Source organism: Dromiciops gliroides, chromosome X (assembly GCF_019393635.1).
Source record: "Dromiciops gliroides isolate mDroGli1 chromosome X, mDroGli1.pri, whole genome shotgun sequence".
Classification (NCBI taxonomy): domain Eukaryota; kingdom Metazoa; phylum Chordata; class Mammalia; order Microbiotheria; family Microbiotheriidae; genus Dromiciops; species Dromiciops gliroides.
In genome coordinates this window covers 51616857-51640551 of record NC_057867.1, presented here as the reverse complement: position 1 = coordinate 51640551, position 23695 = coordinate 51616857, and the positions used below count along the sequence as shown (strand labels likewise).

Below are 23695 nucleotides of genomic sequence, written 5' to 3'. Positions count from 1 at the left end.
CATCTGTTCCCTTCCTCTTTACTCACGGAACCACTATCCTAGGTCAGGTCCTCCTTCACCTTCACCTGGACTACAGTAATACCTTCCTAACTGCCGGGAGCCCTGGCCTCCAGGCTCTCCCATCTTCCTAAGGCACAGTGCTGACCATGTCAGTCCCTTGCTCAAGAATCTTTAGTGGATCCCCATTTACCTGTGGGATTAAAACACAGGCTCCTTGCTGTTTGTCCTTTGTTTTTGAAGAGGCCCAATGACATCATGTTGGCTGATGTCATGACTCATGTGTGCATTAGATTTAAGTGAGGCAGAGTTTTGCAGAGTCATCAGCCTCACTCTCCCTTCCAGAGTCCAACGTTAAGACAAAAGGCAAGACCACTGGTGATGACCCAGGATGCAGTGGATGCCCTTGGTGTCTTCCACGTTTTCCCAAGCTCTAAGCACTCCACAGTGCCCGCTTCAGCCGCCTGCATGCCAGTTGGAACAGATTGTTGTCATCCACTCATTTTGCCGGGGGAAGTCTTCACATGCTTGGGGCAGACTTCCTCCTAACTCACCAATGGGTTTGAGGCCCATTGGCTAATCTCAATCTGGTTTAGCCCATCGGCTGAGACGGTTTTACCAGGGTGTGGCTGCTGTGTGTTCTACAGCTTCTTGGAGGCCTTCCACAATCTACCTTCAGCCTACCTGTCTTTCTCCCACTTCCCAGTCAAACCCCCCATTCGCTTCTGTACCCTCACTCATAGAATCCCTTTCCCTGTAGTGCCCCAGGCTCCATCTGTGGAGCTCCACATTTCAAGAAGAATTCCGTGATCCTTCCTCCCTCCACCCTCCAGTGAAAGTGGTCTCTGTCCCTCGTCACATTTCACAGAGCACTTTGCCCAGCCCTCTCATTAGCACATCTCACATTCTTCCTCATATCCTCCTTATTTGTACTTTGGTCTTATTCTCCATAGCTTCTGGAGGATGCGGCCTGTATCATTGCCCATCTTGCACAGAGCCCTGCAAACAGTTGGCGTTTACCACATGCTCGTTGCCTTGAATTGCTTCTTGGCCATGTGAGGTGACTGTTGAAAGGCCCAATCAAGCCCTATTCAGCATGTAGATGTCCAGCATTTGTAAACACAGACTCTTTGTATAAGCATGTGTTAATATTTACCTTGGCCAGGCTTTATCAGAGAATAAGATATTGGCAGAGTCTGGTGGAAAGCCAAGCAATGATTTGCAATCAGTCTGTATAATTGAGGACAAAACCTTTCCCTGCTGCCGCTCCTATCTCAGTTGAGCTTTTTGTGTGCCTACACGGCTTGGTCAAAAGGAACATGCTGCGTCTTTTGCTCTCCTTTCTTACATTTACCTCTTCTTTCCCTGATGTTGTAGCAAGGGTAATACTTGGAGCCCAAAGCCCCATATGGAGATGTATGTGGAAACTGAGTCCAGCCTCTGCTGTTTCCCTGAATGATCTGGGGCAGATCCCTTCCTTTATTTTTTTTCCACAATGATAAATTGTTATTTTTCAGCCTTTAAAAGTTATTTTAGACAGATTCTTGAACTGGTGGATCATAGCCATCAGCCCTTTCTACTTTTGTGTCTGTTTCGTCTCCTGAAGGTTTTCCAGAGCCACCACCTTCACCATGCAGTTCCATTAGCTTTCCCAATTCAAATTTAGACTTCTTGAGCATCTTGACTTTTCAGAGAGGGTAAATGGACTGGCAAGCCTTTTCCATGTCTTTTCCAATGCTGTCTGGAATTAGTTTATTGACAACTTCTTTCAAGTCATTTGTCTGCACCTCCTGGGTCATGCTTTCCATCATTTTCTTACGAATTTGACAGACCTGTTGGTGCTGGGCATAAGAGGCCTTATGGATCTGGTTGTTGTGCTTTTTGGTAAAACCAACGCAAAAGAGGCGGAGCAAGTAGCCTTCGGTAGTTTTGTGTGTGTGTGTGTGTGTGTGTGTGTGTGTGTGTGAGAGGCAATTGGAGCTAAGTGACTTGCCCAGGGTCACACAGCTAGTAAGTGTGGTGTCTGAGGCCGGATTTGAACTCAGGTACTCCTGAATCCAGGGCCGGTGCTCTATCCACTGCACCACCTAGCCGCACCCCATCTGTAGTTTTGACATCGACATGGGTTTCAATCATGGTCTGCCACTTTTTGACCATGGAGTATATCTTGTCCTGGGTAAGATCCATTCCGTGGAAATGAGTCAGACAATTTTCCCCCTGAACGTCTTCCGTAATTAACTTGAACTTACGAAAAGCAACCTCATCATTCCGCAGATCAGCAAGGCTCACTTCAAAAACTCGGCCCTTGAGACCAGCAGAGGCAATTTTGGTTCCTTGAGTCCTTGTCACCAGTGTCTTGCCAATATTGTGAATGTTGAACACAGCTGGTGGTTTTACATCATACCAATCCTTCTTTGGAAATAGATCAACCAGCTTCTTCTTGGCTCCTTTTTTGCCACCTTTGGTGAGGTGCTTTTTCTTACTCACTGCCGTGATCCTGCTCTGAAAGCCAAAAGGCCCTTCCTTTCTCTTGGCCTCACTTTCTCCATCTGTACAAAAGAGAGGCCTGGACTAGAGGACCTAAAAGTCTAAGATGAAAGTCTCCTTGTTTACTTAAGCATTGCCCCTAGCTAAAAGTTTCAACTCTAACCCATCTGTCTCCAACTCATAATAAAATGAGATGAGATCTGTGAAGTGCTTTCTTTGCAAACCTCAAGGTTTGCAAAGGTACAGATGCCGTTAGCCCTTGTGGTCGGCCCAGGTTTAGCCCTGCACTTGTGGACTTCCCTCCTATCGATAGAAATTTTTTTTTTCTTTTGGTGAGGCAGTTGGGGTTAAGTGACTTGCCCAAGGTCATGCAGCTAGTAAGTGTTAAGGGTTTGAGGCTGAATTTGAACTCAGGTTCTCCTGAATCCAGGGCTGGTGCCTCATCCACTGTGCCACCTAGCTGCCCCTATTGATAGAGATTTGGCACTGGAAGGGACCTCAGAGTCTGTCTAGTCCAACCCCCTCATTTTATAGATGAGGAAACTGAGGCCTTGAGAGGTTAAAAGGTCTAAGGTAAGTAGCAGAGCTGGGGATTCAGACCCACATGCTCTGATAGTGAATCCACCGTACCTACCCACCCTTCCTTTACCGTACCCATAACTTTATGGATGTAGGGAATTCCTGGTGGAAAAACTCCCTCCACTGATGGAGAATAGTAACTCCTCTAGGCCAGAGGCAGTGAGCCAAGCCCTTCCAGACTCCCTACATGCCCCACTACCCTGCTCCTTGCTACCTCTCACACTGGTATGGGACTAATGGTGACAAATCAAAAGAAGTGTTGGAGGTTAAGGGATCATGGGAAGCTCAGTGGAGCAGAGATCTTGGAGGTAGAGCCCCAGTTCTTGTGGCAGGGAGGGAAGATCTTTGCTGATTCAATTCTTACAACAACCCCATTAGGTAGATACAAAAATAAAAATAAATAAAAATAAAAATAAGAATAAGATGAGGGCAGCTAGGTGGCACAGTGGATAAAGTACCAGCCCTGGATTCAGGAGGACCTGAGTTCAAATCCAGCCTCAGACCCTTGACACTTACTAGCTGTGTGACCCTGGGCAAGTCACTTTACCCTCATTGCCCCCCCCCAAAAAGAATAAGAATAAGAAATACTAGCTAACTTTTCTATAGTACTCCCTATGTGCTAGGCACTGTATTGAACGCTTTACATATATTACCTTGTTTGATTCTTACAACAACCCTGGGAGGTGGGTGCTGTTAATATCTCTTTTTTGCATGTGAGGGAACTGAAGCTATGTGACTTGTCCAGGGTCATACAGCTAGGACATGTCTGAGGCCTGATTTGAGCTCAGGTCTTCCTGACTTCAGGCCCAGCCCTGTGGTAGGAGATAGGGGAATAGACAAGGGGGAATAGATGGACACCCCGAAGTCTGGAGACAATATAGGAAGTGTGACCAGGGGAAGAATTGAGGCTAAGAGAGAAGGAACAGACAGGAGTCAGAGAAGATGGAGACACATTTGCAGCCTGGCCTGTGTCTGGAGACATTTCTGAGTGCATCATCAAAGGGGTTGCTCCTCCTGTGTCCAAGTCATTTTTCTGTATTAGTGCATTGAAAGGCTTGGTATAAATCAGGCTGCTGACACTGTGATGCACTTGGAGGGGTCAGAGGGGCCGGCCAAGGGATGGCCCAGCTTCCACAGCCACGGGCAAGGCAGCAGGATTTTGAAAGATTGTCTTTTTTATACCTGGAGCAAAATGAGGTTTTTCTAGCCCTTCCAGACAGCAGAGTGAGACCTTTTAAAGCTCTAGAGCCTTTTGGGAACATCTGAGTCTTTCTTAGCAAGTTATTCTGTCTGTAAGAATTATGTCTACCTAGATATCTTTTCTCTCACTTGAGGGGAGGATTGAAAATCACAAACTCCAGAGGTCATCTTGTCTGCCCTCTGCCCTCTGCCCGAGTCTTCTCTCCAGCATTCTAGATAGGGTCATTCAGCCTAAGTCTCCAATGAGGGGACCCCACTGCCTCCCTCTCAAGGCAGCACAGGCCATGCTGGGATGGGGTGGCTCCACTGCATGGAAAAGGCTTTCATCTGCCCATCTTCACTTTCCCTACCTCCAACTGCTCCTCTTCTGTCCAACAGCCTTTCCAGTCCCCACTAAGTCTTTTCTCCTCCCAGCCCTTAAGCGCTATCTTTGCCAACTGGGCAGTGTCTTCCCTAAATTGTGATGGCCCAAATTGAAGCCAATATTGCCAGTGTTGGCTGAGCAGGGCAGAGAATGGTGAGACTGTTGCCTCCTTTCTTCTCCACAGCTCACGGCCTTGTTGGCTTTTTGGGCTGTCATAGGATACTTTTTTACTCAGCTTGAACTTGCAGACCACTAAGCCCTCCAGGTCTTTTTCACTCTAATCATCATCTAGTCCTGTCTTCCCTGTGCCATATTTGTAGAGTTGATTTTTTTTAACCCAAGTATAGGCCTTTCTCTTTATCTCGGGTAAATTTTAGCTTATTCAATTTGACCCATTGCTCTTGTCTGTTGTGGTCTTGTTAAGAATCTATCTGTTATCCACTGTGTGCGCTATCCCTCCCAGCCAGGAGTGTGCTGGAGCCAGAGCCCCTTTTAACAAGTATTTATTGAATGCCTATATTTGTACAATGCACTGTGGAAGACAAAGATGAATTAGACATGGTGGCCAGTCTTTAGGAACTTAAAATCTTATATGAGAGCTGTATTGAGTTGGACTTTAATATTTTAATTCTTTTTTGGGGGGGGGCAGGACAATGAAGGTTAAGTGACTTGTTCAGGGTCACACAGCTAGTATGTGTCTGAGGCTGGATTTGAACTCAGGTTCTCCTGAATCCAGGACCAGTGCTTTATCCACTTTGCCACTTAGCTGCCTCCCCCTTGTTAAATTTGCAGTGTGAGCATTTACGCCTTGGAATTCGACAAGTGGTACAAATTAAGGCTTACTTCATTGTTTTGTTGATGTCTAGACTTAAGATAATGTTGAGGGGCAGCTAGGTGGCGAAGTGGATAAAGTACGTTCCCTGGATTCAGGAGGACCTGAGTTCAAATCTGTCCTCAGACACTTGACATTTAGTAGCTGTGTGACCCTGGGCAAATCACTTAACCCTCATTGCCCCACAAAACTCCCCAAAAACAAAACAAAAAAACAACCCACAAGGTAATTTTGAAGAAAATGTTAATAATTCAGATTAATCTTTTTAATTATAAAAGTATTTTATTTCAGATTCATCTTGAAGGTATGTCATAGCTATATGGTTTTCTCCTGTCCCCAGAGCTGGTTGTTAAACATTTACCAACACACCCTGCTCCTGGCTTTGTACCACCTTGATAAGTATGCTGTATACATCTTGTTCATGTCATTGTTAAAAATGTCTGATAGTATGTGGCAAAGAACAAATCTGTGACATGCTCCACTAGAGATCTCTTTCTGGGTTGACATAGACCCTAGTTTTTAGGTGTGGTCAGTCAAGCAGTTCTTACACCTCCCTGAACTAATTAGTTGTGAATTGAGCCACATTGTAGCTACACCAATACCATCGGAGTTTGTCACATACCTTCCTAAACATCAGGTGGTCTCTGTCATTTCCTTTATGTCTTTGTTCAAAAAGGACCTTAGACTAGCTTGATGTGACTTCTTTTTTTAAAATTTATTTTTCTAGGACTTCTTATTTATTTATTTATTAAAAAAAATTTTTTTAAAGTTTTATTTTTGTGGGGCAATAAGGGTTAAGTGACTTGCCCAGAGTCACATAACTAGTAGGTGTCAAGTGTCTGAGGCCGGATTTGAACTCAGGTCCTCCTGAATCCAGGGCCAGTGCTTTATCCACTGTGCCACATAGCTGCCCTCTCTGTAACTTATTTTTGATAGAGCCATAGGCTGATGCCTGGTGCTGGTGATTTCCTTTCTAAATATTCAGAAACTATTCCTTTAATAACATATTCCAGAATTTTTCCAGGAATTGAAGTCAAGTCTACCACCCTATAGTTTGAGGATGACACCCACTTTCCTTTTTTGGAGAAAGGTGACAATCTTGCCCATTTTCATTCCTGAGGCACTGATACTGTTCTCTGTGGTCTTTCAGAGGCTGCCTGTCAACAGTAGCTCAGTTATTACCTCTGACAGTTTTTCTAGATCCCTGGGAAGTAGTTCATCCTGGTCTGGTGCCTTGTGTTCATTGAAGGCTACAAGTCTGTTCTCTTATTCTCTTCTCCTTTATCTTTTATTTGAATCTTCTGTTAATAATTTATGGTCTTTACTTCCCAGGGTGAGGATCATTTTCCTTGGCAGAGAAAACAAAAGCTACATGAGACTTGAGTAGTTCTTTCTTCTCTCCATCCATGGCCCATTGGCATTGTCCTTTCTGTCACCCTTAGCATTCAAATGTGTGACATGTTGGCTTGAACCAGATCTTGAGGGAAGTTCTTCCCCAAAGCTTTCCCATTCATTATGGTTCAAGATCATTGATGGATGGAGCTTTTGGAAGGGCATGAGAGGCAAATTTCACTAACTTTGCTAGAAATGACCTGAGGACTTTCCTTCCTGGTTATCTTGTTCTCCCTTTGAGTTGCACCCCAACACCTCTCTGATTCCACTCCTTTGTTCTTGGTGGTTGCCCATTCCTCCTGGAATATTAATTGGTGACTAAGATTAAAGTATTAGCTGATTAGCTGACTAAAGTTTAACTCCCCTCCCCCCTCCAGTCATTTGCCTTTGTGACTAAGGATAATCTTGAACATCCTTCAATAATAATAGTAATAGTAATAATAATAATAATAATAATAATAATAATAATAATAATAATAATAATACTGTAATTTCTACAGCAATTTCAAGTTTGTGAAGAGCCTCGTTTGTATTATCTCACTTGAGCCTCCCAATAACTCTCTGAGGGAGGGACTACTGGCCCTATTCTCCGCATTTTACAGATGGGAACGTGACTTGCCTTGTGGTCAGTTATTAAATATCAGGCAGGATTTGAACCCAGCTCTCCTTTATTCTAAGGCTAGTACACCCTTTACTATGGTGCACTGTCTTTCCAGACCAGATATCTGGAGTCTGAGGACCTGAGTTCCAATTCCAGCTCTGTTCTATCCTACCTGGGTGACCTTGAGCAGATCCCTTAATGTCTCTGGGACTCAGTTTCTCTCTCTCTCTGGAAAGTGAGACGGTTGCACTAGCTGATCTCTGTAGTCCTTTCCAGCTCTAACATTTCATGATCCTATGACTTGAAGGAATGAAACTGTCATGGTGAAGGGACAGGTGGTGGGGCTGATATTTCAGCCCTCAAATCATGCCATATAGGCCGTCACCCACTTGGAAGACCAGACTGGGCTGTCCATCTGAGCCGTGTGATTCCCCAAATTGTGAAGCGATGAGTGAAGTCGGGACTATTCTCATCTTGGGTATGGCTGGAAAGAACAACCCAAAAGAGTTTCTCAAATGTATATTCTTAGCAACTCAACCTTTGTGCTCGTGTTCCGAGGCCTGATTCTGTAGAGACAGTGCCAGTCGGGGACTGTGCCCTTCAAAGGCAGTGGCTGCTGCCTGCCTACTCAGCAGACAGCAGGCCATTATTGTCTCCTTGACATTGCCCTTCCTGCCCCCTACCTCTGCTCCCACCCCCACCCCCACCCCCAAGTATACAGAACTGTGGTTGAAGGGGCTCACTGACCTGTCTTCCATGACTGGCTGACTCCTTTTTGCCTGGGCATCTCCCCCATGGCTTTCTGGGGCTCCAGAGGTCACTGGCCCAGAATAGAATTGTTTGTGGCACCAGACAAGCGTCTCCTGCCCCTATCTGTAGTAGGAATGTGTGTGTATGAGGGATGCAGGGGCTGGGGGCCATTAGCTGATTGGGGCGCTCTACTCCAGGGGCAATTAATAGCAAAAGGTCATAGGTTTAGAGCTGGAGGGGACCTTAGAGGTCACGAAGCCCAACTCCCTTGCTTTATAGAAAAGAAAATTGAGGCCCAGAGAGAGGAAGTGATTTGTCTGGAGGCAGCTAGGTGGTCCAATGGCTAGAACATAGAACCTGGAGTCAGTAAGACCTCAGGGACTTACTGGCTCTGTGACTCTGGGCAAGTCACTTCGCTGCTGCCTGCCTCAGTTTCCTTATCTACAAAGGGGGATAATAAGTGCTCACCTCCTGGGGTTGTTGTAAGGACAAGATGCGATATATCTATACAGCATAGTGCCTGGCATCTAGTAGGTGCTTAATAAAAACTTATTTCCTTCCCCTTTTCCTGAGGTCACAGAGCATCATAGACCTAGACTATAGAGGGGGAAACTGAGGCTCAGAGAGAGAAGACTGTGCTGGCTTTTGGCTGTGACTGAGCTAATCTGAGATCCGCCCTCTCCCTCCTCCCCAACCAAACCCCATCCACAGCCACTGTAACAAAGCAACCTCCTTTTGAAGTCGAGAAGAAAATAGGATCACAGTTTGAAATTGGAATTGAACGCTTTAATTATGTAACTAAAGAATTGGTTTGTTAGAGCATATGATCAATGGGCTGAACAATAAGGAATCTCAAAGTCTCGTTGACTTCCTGTTGGGGAGCTTCCATTTTCCCTTGCTTTGCATATGCAGATCTTCTGATCCATGAAAGTGGGAAAAGTCGGCCATATAGTCCACAGACTATGTACATTTCAGGCCATTCACAGGATTAAGAAACGGCCTATCTGAAGGTCTGTCAGCCCTTTGCAAACCGATATGAATCTTCTTTAGGTTATTCATTGGAATTAAGCTGAAAGGAAGAAGCAGTGACCCTAAAATATGTACAGGCTGTGGCAGCTGGCCTGCCACATTTCATTGATCTTATCACTGAGGATGGTGGTTTTGTTTTGGGTTTGGTCTTTGTTGTTGTTGTTCTTGTTGAAACTGGTTTCTGAAATGCTTCTCTTCTCCCATAGAGTGTCCCACAGAGAAGCAGTGTGGTACTGGCCCAGAGGGCTGGGCCTTGGGGGATTGGGAAGACCTGGGTTCAAGGCGCTTCTTTCTCACTAGTTTGTTAATCTGAGTTGCCCAACAGTTTCCTCTCTGCATTGGTGGGGGGAGTTTTCCCATCAAGACTTCTCTGTGCCAATCAACACAGACCTTAACCCCGCCCTCTTGCTCCCCAAAAGCTTCTTGTCTTCTGCAGAAACTGTCTGCTTCTTCTGAGTCTTTTAGCCATCCAATAAACTCTTTGCTGAGGGCTAAAAGGTCATCTTTGAGATTGGTCAGCCAGTCATTAAGCCTTTATCAGTCAACTCCTCTGTTCGGTACCAGGGTGCTGTGCAAAAACCATCTCTACCCCCAAGGAGCTTACATGCTTGTAGTAGTGTTGTGACCTGTGATGTTGTGATTTCCGTGGAAGTGGTTTTTTTTCCACCTTTCTGAGATCCAAGATTGGGGGTCTCATCAGTGTGGACATTGTCTCCATGGATGCAGATTGCCACCCATTCATCCACACCCTTTGTTCCTGTCCTCCCAGACCTTTGCTTCAAGAGGTTCACTCAGTGTGTTGGATGGAGGCCTTCAGGTCCTCTGGGCCCCAGAAGATAGCAGTGGAGCCCTTACAACGAAAATATCAAATGTGTTGATTACATACAGCCCACATACTCCTCAGAAGGGTTGGCCCTACTCTACTTAAGGGGAAGCTAAGGGAAATAGTTTAAGTAGTCTGCTCCCTAAAAGCCTCAGAGAGAGTGCAGATGCAAACACGGGTGACCAATCAGGAGCTCTTGGCTTCTGGTCCTTTGGCCAATGCTCTCAACCACTCAGCTGGGCCCTTGGGAAACTGAAAGCATGTCTCTAACTCTAATCAGATATCTTTTCCCTTTTCCCCTCCAGGCTGAGCGCTATGGAATTTGCATCTTTATTGGGCAACTTTGAGGAAGTGTGCACATTTCAGCAGACACTGTGCCAGGCCTTGGAGGAGTGTGCAAAGTAAGTCTTGGAGGTTGGCTGTGGAACTCAGGGGTACAGAAGCCTATGGGAACGGGGTGGGGTCCAGTAAAGATCCTGCAGGAGTTTTTCTGCTTTTGTTACCTACTGGATCACAGTGGAGAGGCACGATATCAAAAGAAGTCAGGATCGTAGTGCTGGAAGTGGCTGCCAAGGTTGTGGGAAGTACCTGTGGTCAATATTTGTTCATTGGAAAGTCACCTCACCTTACTGAATCTGGTCCATCTGAGAGAGGTGCTGTGTGGCGGGGAACTGAAGCAGTATCCTCATGCCAGAGACCTAATGACCGTCCTTGGACAATAGGGGGTAGATGGTAGATTGGGCAGCTAGGTGGCGTTGTACTAGATAGAGCACCAGGCCTGGAATCAGGAAGACCCGAGTTCAAATCCAGCCGCAGATACCCACTAGCAGTGTGACTTTGGGCAAGTCATTTCACCTCCTGTCTGCCTCAGTTTCCTTAACTGTAAAGTGGAGATAAGGGTAACATCTAATTTGCAGGTTTGGTGTGAGGATCAAATGAGATAATATTTGTAAAGTGCTTAGCACAGTGCTTGGCATATAGTACTATAAAATGTTAGTTATCACAATTATTATTTTAATGAAAATCATCCTCAGGTATTTGTTACTTACATAATGTATCTTTCTTGTGGGGCAATGAGGGTTAAATGACTTGCCCAGGGTCACACAGCTAGTAAGTGTCAAGTGCCTGAGGTCAGATTTGAACTCAGGTCCTCCTGAATCCAAGACTGGTGCTTTATCCACTGAGCCATCTAGCTGCTCCCTATAATGTATCTTTTTTCTCTCTTCCTCTCTCTTTTTGAAATAGAGTTCCAGAGAGTCAGCAGAAAGTTGGAGGCTGCCTGATGTCCCTGATGCCTCAGTTTAAATCTCTGTATCTTACTTATTGTGCTAATCATCCCTCAGCTGTGAATGTTGTAACTCAGCACAGGTAATGAATGTGTGGTCAAGTTGACATCCTTAGCAAACCATCCTCCTAGATGGGTTTTTTGAAGTAACCTCTTTTTGAATGCCTTTCATTTTTTATATCCCAGTCACTTCTGATATGCACCCATACCCCCATTTCTTTACTCTCCCCATGCCAGAATGGAACCTTCCCTTGTTTTTTTAATCATTTAATTTTAATTTTATTTTTTTCTCAATTACATGGAAACAAAAAATTTTAACTGGACCTTGCCTTGTAACAAAGAAAACCAGTTAAGCAAAAACATCCAATGCCGTGACAGTATCTAAGCCCATGTCCTGTATCCTATGTTTTGTCCTAGTAGTCACCTATATCAGGCGTGCTTTATTATGTTCTTTAGGACCATTCTTGGTTTTTCGTTTTGTGGACTTCAGTCTCCTTTTAGTGTTCTTCTCATTTACATTGGTGTAGTCATTGTGTACATCATTCTTCTGAGTTTGCTTATTGCATTCTGAATTGGGTCATAGAAATTTTCTTGTGTTTCTCTGAATTCCTCATATATATCATGTCTTCCTCTTTGACTTTTTCAAGTTGGGCCTTGTGAGACAGTGGTAAGAATGCTTTATTTGGCCTCAGAGGCCCTGGGTGTAAGTCCTGCCTCTCTGTGACCATGGGCAAGTCACTTCCCCTCCATGGGCCTCAATTTCCTCCTTTGTAAAATGAGTGGGTTGGACTCAGTGACCTCTAAGGTCCCTTCCAGCTCCAGGTCTCCTTTCCAGAAATATCAGGAAATTAATGTGTCTGCTTCATGGAATGACAGGTACCACTGGATTATTATGACTACGGGGAGAGAGTCTGGGTACAAGAATTAAACACATCATACAACAGTGTCATTTTAGGTGAAAAAAGAGTACACCTTCTCACCTGCTGAGTGGTGAGTGTGAGCTGCTGACAAGTCAGCAACAACAGTTAATTTCATCTCTTTTTACTCCTTTATCCCTTTATCTGATGATTGTGACCTTTAAGAGGTCACAGTTACAAGAGAGAGGTAGGAACTGGAAAGAGCTTGAAAGATGATTTAGCCCAATCCCCCTCCTTTGACATCAGGAAAACTGAGACCCAGAGAAGTAGAAAGGACTTGACCAAGGTCACACAGAAAGTTAGCGGCAGAGCTGGTCCTTTAGACCAATGTTATCAAATTCAGATAGAAACTGATCCTTCCAGGCCATATGTTGACTTAGAAAATCACAAATTAACATTATCTATGTTGTATTGTATTTTTACTTATTTTGTTAAATATTTTCCAATGACATTTTAATCTGCTTTAGATTTGGAGGCCAGTGCCCTTTCTCCAATGAAATAGCTAAAGGGAAGAGAAGTGAGAGAAATAGAAGATCCTAATTATCAATCTGCTTGACTTAATTAAAAGTTTCGTATAAGTTAAAATGACAAGTTTCCATTGAAGACAGCAGTGGGATTGTCTTCTTGAGTGACCTGAAGGAGAACAAAGTAGATCCTAGCGGGCTAAATGCCCTTCTAAGAAGCCTTGGTCCCTTATAGAGTAGCAGGGTGGAGCTTTAGACTTGAAAGTGACCATGCCATTGAAAGCCTTTCTGCTCCCATGTGGGATACCAGGAAGACCACCATATTTCCACGTGGGACACCACTAAAGACATCCTACTTCACTTTTGTACCAGATTGGCCTTCCTTTGGGTCTGCCCTTGGACATACTTTAACCTCAGCCTCAGGCTCTAAACAGCCACAGTTTTGCTAGACTCCTCGAGTCCAGGACTGATGCTGTAATCCTTAACCCTCCTGGACCTATGCTGTCATCTTGGGGATCAGGGGAATAGAGGACTACCTTTCTGTGTTTACCCCAGTGCATTGTAAGCAGGCTTGGCTTACAGGTTGGAGGCAGAATGAGTCTATAGGTGCCATGTGGAGTCTCTTCTTTTTTTTTTTTTAAGTGAGGCAATTGGGGTTAAGTGACTTGCCCAGGGTCACACAGCTAGTACGTGTTAAGTGTCTGAGGCCAGATTTGAACTCAGGTATTCCTGACTCCAGGGCCAGTGCTCTATCCACTGCGCCACCTAGCTGCCCCGTGCGGAGTCTCTTGATTAACACTAGTGGATCCTGTTATTTTCAGGGATAGTCATGCCTACAGAACAAGTGGGGCTCCCAGGATGGCCATGTGGCAGCTATAGTGAAGGGGAAACATCGAATGACTTTGGTGATCGAGGCCGGCAGCTCAGCTGCTTGGTCGGTTGCCTAACTCCGGCTGCTTAAGGCAAACTCTTCTCCCAAATGAATAATGTAGGAAGTCCTGCCCCATTTATAGCTCAGCCACATAATCAGCAGAGACAGCACACTTAGAAACAAGTGCTGCCCCAAAGGCAGACAATGGCATTTATGAGGATGGTGGTGATGCTGGAAGGAATGATAATAATCATGAGGGCGACGCTTTCAAGTCTGGGAAAGTACTTTAGAACATTACCTCTCTGGAGCTTCTCAAGGATCCTGAGAGGTAGATACTGCAGGTGCTGTGATCCCTGCTTGACAGATGGGGAAACTGTGTGTCCGGTACCTGCTCATATAGCTTTGTTGTTGTTGTTCAGTCCTTTCAGTCGTGTCTGACTCTTCGTGACCTGGTTTGGGGTTTCTCGGCAGAGATACTGGAATGGTTTGCCATTTCCTTCTCCAGTTCATTTTACCGATGAGGAAATGGAGGTAAACAGGGTGAAGTGACTTGCCCGAGGTCACACAGCTAGTAAGTATCTGAGGCCAGATTTGAACTTAGGAAGAGGAGTCTTCCTGACTCCAGGCCCATCACCCTTTCCATTGCAGTGCCACTTAGCTGCCCTGCTCATATAGCTAGTAAGTGTTCAAGGCAGGAGTTAACTCCAGATCTTCCTACTTCCAAGTCCAGCACACTTTCTTTCCCCTTGCTGTGGGAGCAAAGTTATTTTTAGCCTGGTCAGTATGGCCGTACTCCCATGCTCCCTGCCACCACCTAAAGGGTTAAAGACTTCTCTTCTGGGGCCAGCCTTGGGAATATAACCCTGCCCCGCTCCTCACATAAAACCCTGCTGCTTAGGCGCAAACTGGGCCCAGCAAGGTTCCCTGAAGCCTGAGATGGTTGTTGGTTTCTCCCTAGTCCCTATACTCACAAGGCCAGTTAGGTCAAGCCTGGGTGAACTCATCCAAGTGTTCCTTTCTTGCCCCTGCCTTAACTGACTCCTTTCTCCTAGTCATTCTTCTGAAGCCATTTTCAGCTTTTCTGGGCCATTACCTTTGTACCCCTTCTCCTCCTTCAAGAGATCCAGGGTATCAACATGTCAGCCTCTGTTGTTTCCTGAGCATTCCTCCAACCCACATTTATAAAGTATCCACATTATCGTTTAGCACACACACAAGATCTCTAACCTAGAACAAGAAAGACTCTGCCTAGATGAAGGCCTATTCATCCCATGCCATCCCTGTGTCATTCCCATGGCACCCCCTCTTCCCCTGGCATGCAGGAGAGAGCACAGAATTTCAGAACCTTAGAGATGATTTAGTCTCATACCCTCCCCCACCTTGCCCCTGTGATCCCCTGCTGGATTTCAAACGAAGAAACCAAGGCTTGGGAGAGTCAAGTGATTAGTCTAAGGCCACATAGTTAGTTAATCAGGGGCAGAGCCAGGACTAGGATTTGCAGAACCGTGGCCAAGTTCCTCATGGACTTAGTTTTCTTACCTGCAAAATGAGAGAAATGAGCTAAAATGACTTCTCAAAGCCCCTTCCAATGGCAGCCTCCAGTGTGTCTAATTTTGGAGTTTCCATCGCACGCGATTCCTCTGTGACAATTTGGGGTGTTTTTCACATGTACCAAGGGAGAGAATCTCATAACACAAATAAAGATGGAAACTAAGATTTCCATATTACTTGTTCTCCCCAGGGAAGCTTCTTTTCCTTTTGATCTAAGAGGAAAAACTATGAGACCAGTAGAGTTTGAGGGGAAAAAAAGCCAGAGGAGATGACATAGTTGAAATGACAAAGGGTGCATTGTGCCGAAACGGGTTTTCGGGCCCTTGCAAGTTTCACCTGTAGCTAATGATGCATGCTTCAGTTTCATGATTGGTTGGCTCATTTCCCTGGGTCTGGACTTGGAGTTCCCTGATGGAGTAGAAGAGCTTCCTTCTAACCTATTACAGGGTGGCCCCAAAGGCACAATTTGTTGAAAAGTTTCATTCAGTGATCACAGGATCATAAATTTCAAGCCGGAAGGGCTCTTCGAGGTCACCTAGTTCAACCATCTCATCTTACTGAGGAGGAACCTGAGGTCTCTGCCGATGAAGTGAATGGCCGATGGTCGTGTAGGCAGCAAAGTTGGGAGTCAGGCCCATGTCTTCCGAATGCATATTATCAGTCATCTTGGCCTTTCTCTTCTCTCTTTGCTGACTTTCTCAGCCTCTTCCTCCCCACCCCGAACTCCCTGAAAGGGTCATATGCTATACATTTATTAATTACTGAAGGAGAGTTATCTTTGGAGAATTTCCACATCCCCCCAAAATCATGGCAAGTTAGGTGAAGTTTCATAAAACATGAGGTGGGAATGACTGGTTTATTTACAAAAATGCTCACTTCATTGTTCAAATATTAAATCAGGAAGCCTGGGGTCTTCCCCCAGGTGTGACTGTAATGTACTGTACATTTCAGACAGAACAAACCCTAGGTATGGGTTTGACGTGTCATAACAACAACAATAATTCCCATTTATATAGCACTGGAAGATGTAGCTCATTTGTGGGCCTCAACAATCTACCTTTGAGGTAGGGACCATTATTATCCCTATCTCATCAAGGAGAAAACTGAGACTAATAGAGGGGAAGTGACTTTCCCAGGGTCACACAGCTAGTAAGTGACTGAAGCCGGATTTGGACCCAGGGCTTCCTGTCTCCTAGTCTAGCACCTTTTCCATTTAATAGGGGCGTGATCATGGGTTAGTCATGTTCCTTCTCAGAGCCTTAATTTCTTTCTCTATAAACACAGTGGGACTCATCAGGCCTCATCAGTAGAGTTGGTTTGACTACCAAATGAGTTCATCTCTTTGAGTACTCTGGGTAGGAATTGTGTTTTCAGTTATCCCATGATTATTTTGGCTATGATGGGATCCAGGTAGGACACAGGTGAATGAGACCATTGCCACTGCCACCACCACCACCACTACCACTAATCCAGAAATCTAATTAACTGGAAGATTTCCCGTACTTTCTCCATGCTCTGACTGCCAAGGGGGAAATGCACAAGTTGGGGTTTCTCATCCTCTTAGGGGGTGGGGACTCAGAAGCAAGGAGATGACGGGAGGGCAATGAACAGGAAGGAGAGGGAGGAGGAACGGTGATCCTCAGCCCTGCCTGCCATTCATGCACTAGGTGAACTTCTTTGTGCAGGCCTCTAGGTGGAATGAGAATACCAAAAATGGCTGTGAAAACCTGGATGGCTGAACCCTCCCTCAGCCTCGAGAAGCCTTTGAGCCTGCAATTTAGAGCTCCCCTTGGCTTTTCTAACCCCGATGAAGTCAAGTCAAGCCAAGCCCAGTACTGTACTAAGCACTGCGGGGAGGCAGAGAAAGGGCCAGACCAAGTATTCACGAAGTATCTACTATGTGCCAGGTGCTGGGGATACCCAGCAAGGCAAAAGACTCCCTCCCTGCTCTCGAGGTGCCAAGTGGGGTGGGGAGGAGACAATGGGGATAGTCCCAGAGGGAAGGACCTGGTATTGGGAGGGCTTGGGAAAGGCAGACTGGAGAACATGGGATGTTAGCAAGGACTTGAAGGAGGCTGGGGAAGCCAGGAGGTGACAATGAGCAAGGAGAATAGACCAGGCATGGGGAGAAGGCCTGGATGGGAGATGGGAGTGGTTTGTACAAGGGAACTCCACAGGCTGAACTGTGCTTTGCCAATGGCAGTTTGACACTGGATGGATTGGAGAGGTGAGAGGAGGGAGGGAGGCCAATTAGGAGAAGGCTGTTAAGGCGTCCAGGGGAGACGTGATGAGGGCCATGAACTAGGGAGCTGGCTCTTGGAGTGGAGAGGAAGAGATGGACAAGTGAGATGTGGAGTCCAAATGGACAAGACTTGGCAACTAATTGAATGGGGAACGTGAAGGATGGAGAAGAGTCATGGATGACTGATTGGGAACTTGGGTGACAGGAAGGATGGAAGTAAAGAGGAGCTGTATGACCTCTGTTTGCCTCAGTTCCCCTACCTGTAAACTGGGGTTAATAAAAGTACCTACCTCGCAGGGTTGTTGTAAGGATCAAATGAGAGAATATTTGTAAAGCAGAACACAGGCACAGTAGGTGCCTGACTTGCCAGACTGGCATTGTTTGGCATTGTTTGGCATTGTCTGGCATTGTCTGGCATGGTCTGCCCCATGGCCCATGAAGTGAAGAGTGCTTCTGTTTCTCCCTAGTGACAGTCTGGAAAAGTTTATGGAGAGCCAGGGAGCAGCCAATCCGGGGATTCTTCTGTTGACGACAAACCTCAGCAAGCCCTTCATGCGCCTGGAAAAATACGTATCTCTCCTCCAAGAGCTGGAGCGCCACATGGAGGTAAGAGGCAGGCCACAGTCCTTTACCGCCTCTTGGGTGCAAAGCAGAAGCTTGCCTTGGGTCTCCTGCTGGCTCCGCTCGATTGCTCCCAGCTGCTCTCCTCCCCAGGGTTACCCAGTTTATCCTCTGCCTGGGAGCAAAACTAATCAGATGAACCCCAAGTACTGTGTAGCAGCAGCTCCGGGGTTGGGGCTCTCAGCAAGGCCTTGCTCCCCACTCATCCTGCCTCTGATTTCCTCTGGCCTCGTGGGTTATTGCTGAAGGCAGCTTCATGAGACCAGGCTTGGAGCTAGCTGCTCTGCTATTGCCTCTGGGGCCCCAGCCAGGCAGCTCTGGGGTTCATATAGGAGCTTTATTGTTCTTATTCTTTATCATTATCGTGACAGCTCAATTGGAGCTCTGAGTGTAGTCTCTGATGTTTGAGGTCGCATTACAAATTTCAGGGGCTTCCCAGGGATGTCTGAACTCAGAAATGGATTCAGGGTTGATTTCCTCATCTGTCCACATCCAAATACATGACCACTGATACATGGTCACCTCTTTTTCTCCCACTTTAACCACTTTTATTGATCTTCTTCATTCTTCTGTCACCTTTATTTCCAAATGCATCCCTTTTTCTCTACTCTTCAGTCCTCTTCAGAAAGGGTAAAAAAAAAGAAATTGGAACAAAGCAGCTTGGCAATACCAGCCAACACATCAACCAAGTCTGACAGTATACACAGTGCTCCATACCCATAGTCCCCCACCTCTGAAAAGAAGGAAGGGCACACTTTTCCATGGGGAGTCTCTGTTTTACCCAGGATAATTATACTATAGCTATAACAACTTTATTGGAATTATGAGGACTTGGGCTGAGGCCTTAAATGGGGTGACAGCCCCTTGCTACTTCTTGGAAATATTTCAGCCAGTAGGTGTTTCATGAGCACCTACTGTGTGACTGGTGCTGTATTATCATGTCTGTATATTCTGTGGCTGTAGGTGGGGGAAGAGGGCCCATTTGGGGAGCTTGCATTTACCCTAGTTGCTCTTCCTGTTGTCTGGGGAAGGGGTTTGAGGTTTGCAAAAGGCTCGGTTAACTTTAAAGAAAGAGGCTGTGTACTTCTCTGCTAGCCGGCATTGGGGAGGACTGAAAGCATGCACCGTGTGCAAAACCACATTCTCAGGGTACAGGACCTGCCCAAAGCCAGGAGGCAGTGGGGGAACTGCCGGAGGGAGGTTTCCGTTAGGGCTCAGCAAGGAGCTGACCTCTGGCTAGCTTCCCAACAACCGAACTGCCTGAGCTTCACCCAGTGCCCACCATCATGAACAATCCATTTCTGCCATTGTCCATCTCTGGGCATGTTCGGCAATGAATGGCCCAGGCTAATGAAACAAAAGAAAGCCTCCCCTCCAAAAACACCAACCCTTTCCCTATTCGAATGCCCTCCCTGACATTCCCCTTCTCTAGAGCCCTCTACACCTCCATTTGGAGCCTCCCTGGGCCCTGGCAGCCTGTCTCCTCCCACCATCAGATAACTCATCTCTGGCTGCTGACCCAGCCAGAGGCTTTCTCTGGCTCTCTGACACAGGGCAGCTAAGCTAATGGTGGATCAGAACATAAAAAAGACAGCATCGAATACCAACTTCTTGTCTTATCCACCCTCCTAAGTTTGAAAATAATGGCTTGAATATAGAAGGAGTCTGGCCCCTTTGTCCCCACTCCTTCATTGTAAGAAGGAAAGGGAGGAGGAACAGCAATAGCACCTGGGAGAATCCTGAAACTAGCAGAGTAGGTCCCCTAAATAGAGCTACTCGATGTTCAGAGTAGATCTGTAGCCACTCAGAGCCGTGGCTCAGGAGCCCCCACCAATTTATTTACCTTTATTAGTCAGCCAGGGCAGTACAATTAGTTCAAAGAAAAGACATTTAATGAAAGAGAAAATTTTTTTTAAATAGCACAAAACTTAAGCCCATAGGGAATGCCTTTATCTTTCCATAACCAAAGCCACCTATGGCATTTATTATGTTTATGTGGCCCAGTAAAGCCTTTTTAGACTTTGAGCTTCCTTGTGTATCTGTCCTGGATCATACCCATGGTTCATCCAACTTAGTATTCCATCACCAAAGGATAGCCCAAAGGAGAGTTGCCCTTTGGTGACATTGGCCTCTAGAAGTTAGAGTGGTAACTCGAATATTTCTGTCTTCCTTTTGTAACAAGCTATAGATCCATCATCTGGGACTTGATCTAAACCTGTCTGGAATCTATTCATATTTTCCACTTCGATGACTTACTTGGGGTTATAAGTTCCATGAGATTCTAGGGCCTTGTTTTAGAAGTAATCTTTGGGAGGAAACATTGACTTTTTCCAAGTTGTGTTTATGTTGGGTTCTATAGCAGCAGCATGCAAACATTTTTGAAAATCAGATTTGACTGACCGCTATAACCCCCACACTGCACCCCAGATTTCCTTACTCCTGTTGCTCTGGTCTAATGCTACCTCCCTTTGGAAGAATTATTCTTCCTCCTCTTCCTCTCTTTCTTTCTCCTCCTTCTCTTCCTCCTCTTTTTTTTCTCCTCCTGCTCCTCCTCTTCTTTCTAGACTCGTTATGTCATTGATATCAACTTTTGGTGTAGAGACTATATCTACTGATACAGATTGGAGATGCTGTGTTTATAACGCAATAATAGTTCTGGAGAGTTGCCTGGGGATCCTGAGAAGCAAAGCAACTTGTCACACAAAATTCTTATAGGTATCTAAACGAAAATGACAAAAGGGGAAATGGGGACTTCTCAGTGACAGAATCTGTGATGTGAAACCAACTACCTGATGCGTCTGAATCCTTCTTGTAATGGCCGAGAATGGGATCCTGGGATTCCCAGTAGAGTGGTTAAACTAATTAAGGAGTTTCTCTCTTTTCCCAGGAGTCTCATCCAGACCACCAGGATGTTCTGAAAGCTATTGGATCATTCAAGGCGCTGGCGGTAGGTGATGGTCCCCATTTCTGTGCCGTGTCCCTAAAACCAGTGACTCAAATCTGACACTTTTTTCCAAATGCAAAGGTCTCAAGGGTGGAAATAGTGGGCTTAGGGGCAGCACCCCTGGGTTCAGGTTTCATTTAACTTTTGTCTTCTCCATATTCCAAACAATTGTGCTTACCTATCAAAGCTTGCAAACCTTAGTGTATGAAGTCAATGCATTTTCAATATCTGCCACATAAAGCACCAATGTGTAGGTGGGGGATTTCCTTTGGTCTCTATCGCTACCCCAGTATGGACCACCTTCGACTTTGTGCAACTCATGAGTCACTGAAATGAGCCTGACATGAGTGGCAGAGCCAAGTACCAAGAGGCAACAAGGTGGAAGTTCATTCATAGCAAAGGAAGGAAAAAAGTGCTTCATGAGGGTTCAGTCTTTTGATACCTCACCTGCCCTTCCAAGGACACCTGTGGTCTCAGGTCTTTTTCAGCTCCTTGTGGTCAAGCTGCCATTTTCCCTGAAATTGACAAGGAAAAGGCAAAAGAGGATTCTGGGGGAATGGTCACTGGGAGGTTAGGGAGCCGGACTCCAGAGATCTGTCAGCTTTAAAGAACCTTTCCTTCTTTCATCCTCTGGGTGCTTTGTGATCTAGCCTCCTCTCTTCTTACTTCCCTCCCTTTTTTCCTGGTAAGTGACTTACTCATCACCATCAACTTCAAGACCAGAGGACTCCATTGCTCAGCATGCTCAATAGCTGTGCTGCCTCCCTCATCTTATTTTGTGCCTTTACCATATTCCCTAGCATTCAGATTATAGTCCTTTATTGGTGGGCTATGTTGACTTCTGACCCTTCCACACAGGGCGTTGGTCAAAATTATAGGACTGGCCTTGTAATTTCTTTCTTTTTTAGTGAGGCAATTGTGGTTAAGTGACTTGCCCAGGGTCACACAGCTAGTAAGTGTTAAGTGTCTGAAGTCGGATTTGAACTCAGGTTCAGCTGCACCACCCAGCTGCCCCCTGGCCTTATAATTCCATTGATGAGGAAGCTTCCTCCACCAGTGGAGATTGGCACCTTCTATGTGACTTAGGGTGTTTGAGAGTTGCCCAGTGCATGGAGACGTTAAGCAACCTACCCAGGGGTATCCAGCCAGTAGGGTTCAGAGTTCTCACTGGCTCCAAGTCTGACTTTTCATCTCTGACCCCATCCTGTAGCCATTAGATAGTTCCAGAGCACTTCACACATGACATTAGAGAAATGGAAAGAGTACTGGATCTGTAGATAGACAGCCTGGGTTTGAATTCTGCTTCTCTTTCTTGCTGCTTCTGTGACCATGAACAAGTTAGGGTTTTCTGTTTTGTTTTTGCTTTTCTTTGTATCTCTAGCACTTAGCACAGGGTGTAGCAAACAGCAAGTGCTTAACAAATGCTTGTTGACCAAATGACTTCCTTTTCTTGACCTTAGTTTCCTTTTTTAGTTAGATGGTCTTTAAAGTTCCTTTCAACTCTAAATCTGGTATGGTGCAGTTCCTATGAAGTAGGTCTGGTATTCCTCATTTCACGGAGATGCAAACTGAGACCCAGAGAAGGGAAGTATTTGGCACAGTGACACAGAGTCGCAGACTTGAAATTGAAAGAGACCATCTTGTCCAACCTATATGTGAACAAGAATCCCCCAACATCCAACCTCTGCTTGAAGACCTCTAGGGACAGGGAGCTCACTACCTCCCAAAGTGGCCCAGTCCATTTGGGTACAGTTTTCACTGTTGGGAAGTTTTTTTTTTTTTCTGGCATCAAATGAAATTTGCCTTTTTTTCAACTCCCACACGTTGTTTGTAGTTCTGCCCTTCAGGGCCAACCCGAACATGTTTCAACTTTTACCACATGGGAGCCCTTCTAGTACTTGAGTACAACTCTCACGGCCCTCTCTTCTCTAGCTCTTTTGACTGATCCTCATATCACCTGATGTCAAGGCCTTTTTTATGGTACTCCTTATCCTAGCTTCTGTCCACTGGACATCTCCATATTCTTTATAAAGTGTGGCACTGGGGCAGCTAGATGGCGCAGTGGTTAAAGCACCGGCCCTGAGTTCAGGAGTACCTGAGTTCAGGTCCGGCCTCGGACACTTGACACTTACTAGCTGTGTGACCCTGGGCAAGTCACTTAACCCCCATTGCCTGCCAAAAAAAAAAATAAAGTGTGGCACTTAGAATTAAGTACAGTGTTCCTTCCAGATTAGATCTGACTAAGGCAAAGTACCACACCTGCTGTCAGGTCCAGGTTCTTAGTTTGGGGTGCCATGTCTCTCTTAATGCACACTAAGATTGCATCTGCTTTCTTGGCTGATGTATCACTGTTTGTCCATATTTATCTTGTAGTCCACTGAAACCACCAGATCTTTTTCAGTTAGACTGTTTGCTAGCCATGCTTCCCAAATCTTAATCTTGTGAAGTAAATTTTATTATTTTTTTTAATTCTTTTTTTTTGGCGGGGCAATGGGGGTTAAGTGACTTGCCCAGGGTCACACAGCTAGTAAGTGTCAAGTGTCTGAGGCTGGATTTGAACTCAGGTACTCCTGAATCCAGAGCTGGTGCTTTATCCACTGTGCCACCTAGCTGCCCCATAAATTTCATTTTTTTACTTAAATGTAAGACATTAATTACTTATCGCAATTAAATTTTGTCTTATTACATTTCAACCCATTGTTTAAGCCTGTGAGAATCTTTGCACCCAATATATTATCTATTTGTC

General features: G+C 45.6%; 2 protein-coding genes across 8 annotated transcripts in view; one reads left to right on the top strand and one right to left on the bottom strand.

Moving 5' to 3' along the window:
- ARHGEF6 (Rac/Cdc42 guanine nucleotide exchange factor 6) overlaps positions 1-23695 on the top strand; it is a 121455-nt gene that overhangs the window by 70577 nt on the left and 27183 nt on the right. For all 7 annotated transcript variants that reach the window (XM_043974317.1, XM_043974314.1, XM_043974313.1 and 4 more), the window contains 4 exons: positions 10360-10455; positions 11300-11422; positions 17852-17990; positions 20893-20952. In XM_043974317.1, the coding sequence (XP_043830252.1) occupies positions 10360-10455; positions 11300-11422; positions 17852-17990; positions 20893-20952 (418 nt within the window). The remainder of the gene's footprint in view (positions 1-10359; positions 10456-11299; positions 11423-17851; positions 17991-20892; positions 20953-23695) is intronic.
- On the bottom strand, positions 1530-8099 carry LOC122733497 (40S ribosomal protein S3a-like). Its single transcript, XM_043973940.1, is given in 3 exon segments — positions 1530-1915; positions 2085-2546; positions 7991-8099. Coding segments are annotated over 3 exon segments (957 nt in total).